Genomic DNA, 2,509 nt, shown 5'->3' on the forward strand with positions numbered 1-2,509 from the left:
AATAATAGTAATAATAATAATAATAATAATAATAGTAATAATAATAATAATAATAATAATAATAATAATAATAATAATAATAATAATAATAATAATAATAATAATAATAATAATAATAATAATAATAAGCTACTTCCTAGATAGATGTTATAAAATCGCATCTTTTCTGTTAGTCAATTAAAGCCCTAAAATTCTAAACTCTCTCAATCTGAAGAACAACACATCCTCCGTACCAAATCCGAACCCTCATCACTCTTTTTTCAATCTTAAAATGCTTCAACTCTACATTCAAGGTAAGTTACGATTTCAAACCCTTAACCTCACTCTTGATTCGATTTCAATCCCTAAACCTCCATCCTTTTCTTTTCTTTGTATGTCTAATGAAGTAGAATGACCAGGGCGTGGATTTGTCTTCGACATCACAACGGGCCACCGACGTTAATACAAGCAGCCGCGACTTCAACCTGCATCACTACAAGTCGCATCTTTCTCTCCATAAACCCTATTCGAAGTTGCTACTTCTTCCTCCATCGTCATTTAACACAACAACCACTTCCATCTTTAGTTAACGCAACCATTGCCACCTGAAAGAGATGGAAACCCAAAAAGATCATCCTTTCTGTATTTTTCTTAACTATATTTTTATGTACAATCTTTATTGCATGAAATATTTTAAATAGATCCTTAGATTTTGAACGGTTTCAAAATTTTAAATATTTCTGTTCAGTTTTGTGGAATGATATGGGTTTGCAGGTTGGTTTCCTTATTTTCTGAATTGAGGATTTGATTACGAAACTCAAAATCTGGAAAAAATAAGTGATGGGTGAGATTACGACATTGCAGGTAATCGTCTAATTCCTTTGCTTATTTATTTTTATTTTCTTCTAACAGATAGAAAATGCATGCCAACTGTATGTGGAAATGCCCCAGTGAAACTAAACTGATATTTCATGGAACAACTTCTTAGTTAGTCATAAATAGTGGTGATAATATACAGAATGTGAATTTTCTGATGTGAAATTTATATTTTTTTTGTTGGAATAGGTTGATTCCAACAAGAAGGCTTAATGCGAACATATTCACATCTTTTTTAACTTCACTGCAATTCTTTTGGCAATCAAGGACGACGCACCTATAAACACAAACAATAAGGGTTGACATTAGCCAGAACAGAAGGGGTAAATTGCAATATTAAAGGCTCAGGACAGAATCATGGCACTTGATCTTCCTCATGGTGGGCATCTGTCACACAATCCATTCTTTTTTATATTAATTTATTATAATACTTAGTCTCATCATGAGTAATCTGATTTCATTATTTATCCTAATTTTGTAAATTAAACCAGCCACAATACTAATGGTCCTTGTGATGAACCGTAACTAATGCTCCAATTATGTGATGTATTAGCTAATATATGCCCTACACTCTTCCATAATCTTCCCCTTTCGTAAAATCCCAATAATAGTACTTAACATTGTAATGTCTATAAATTTGGTTGTTTTTGCAAAATTAGTTGAAAATGAAAGAGATCTTGGCTGTTTGTAATCATTACGAATTATGATCTTCTTTTTAAAAATGAAAAAATGATTCTTTATTGAAAAAAAAAAATGAATTTTTGATAGCTAAGAAAATTTGTTCTTCTCTTGTGACACCATTTAGGTAACTAACAATGCTTCCATTAAAAGATATCACACCAGCAGCAAGAAACAACATCAACACACAGTTCATAATTTTGGAAAAAGGGAAGATAACATTAGAAGGAGGACAAAACAAGACATGTATGGGATTAGTTGCAGATGAAACTGCATCTGTTCACTTTCAATTATGGAATGAACAGTGTGATGCGTTTGAGGCAGGAGACATTATTCGTTTGTCAAATGGGATATTTTCTTACCAACGTGGCAATAATCTTGTTTTGAGGGCAGGGAAAAGAGGGAAGGTGGAAAAAGTGGGAGAGTTTACAATGGCGTTTGTTGAGTCACCAAATATGAGTGAGATTTTGTGGGCCCCGGATCCGAATAATTCGGGGAAATACGTACGAGAGTCTGTAATTTCGACCCATTCGCGTATTTTCCCACCAACCGTTTAGATTGTGTTTCTTTAGAATAGGTTGGATTGTATTCTACTGGACAAGTTTTGTAGGACTATTTTTTGATGATAAAAAAGAAGAAGGGTATTTACGTCTTTTGTATCAGAAATTGAGAGTGTCTCTGGTTCACTATGTTTTATCTTTTTGTTAGGAAAAAGTTGCAATTTTTATTTAGTTTTTCTTTTTTACATTGAACGTCAGTGGTGTCAAGTCGTGTCATGTCATAACTTATTTAAAATAAAATTACCGGGACATGTGTGTGTGGGCCCCACACACATATGTTATATTATTTGGGGTTCATTTTAAGATCACCCTTGTTTAAAGGATTATGTACGTGATTATGTTTTGTAGATGTTTCCGTACATCTACAAAACTCTAGAAAAAGTATGTTATTATGGGTGCTTTGAATGGTGTGATGA

General features: G+C 32.7%; 1 protein-coding gene across 1 annotated transcript; it reads left to right on the forward strand.

The window, feature by feature from the left end:
* The first annotated feature begins 1,635 nt into the window (after nucleotides 1–1,635).
* Nucleotides 1,636–2,199, forward strand: LOC145024306 (uncharacterized). The gene has a single exon (XM_078976755.1). The coding sequence runs from the start codon at nucleotides 1,671–1,673 to the stop codon at nucleotides 2,088–2,090; it is 420 nt and encodes a 139-aa protein (XP_078832881.1). The 5' UTR covers nucleotides 1,636–1,670; the 3' UTR covers nucleotides 2,091–2,199.
* The last annotated feature ends 310 nt before the right edge of the window (nucleotides 2,200–2,509 follow it).

This window comes from Lactuca saligna, unplaced genomic scaffold (genome assembly GCF_052625555.1).
Source record: "Lactuca saligna cultivar CGN05327 unplaced genomic scaffold, ASM5262555v1 scaffold_62, whole genome shotgun sequence".
NCBI lineage: Eukaryota > Viridiplantae > Streptophyta > Magnoliopsida > Asterales > Asteraceae > Lactuca > Lactuca saligna.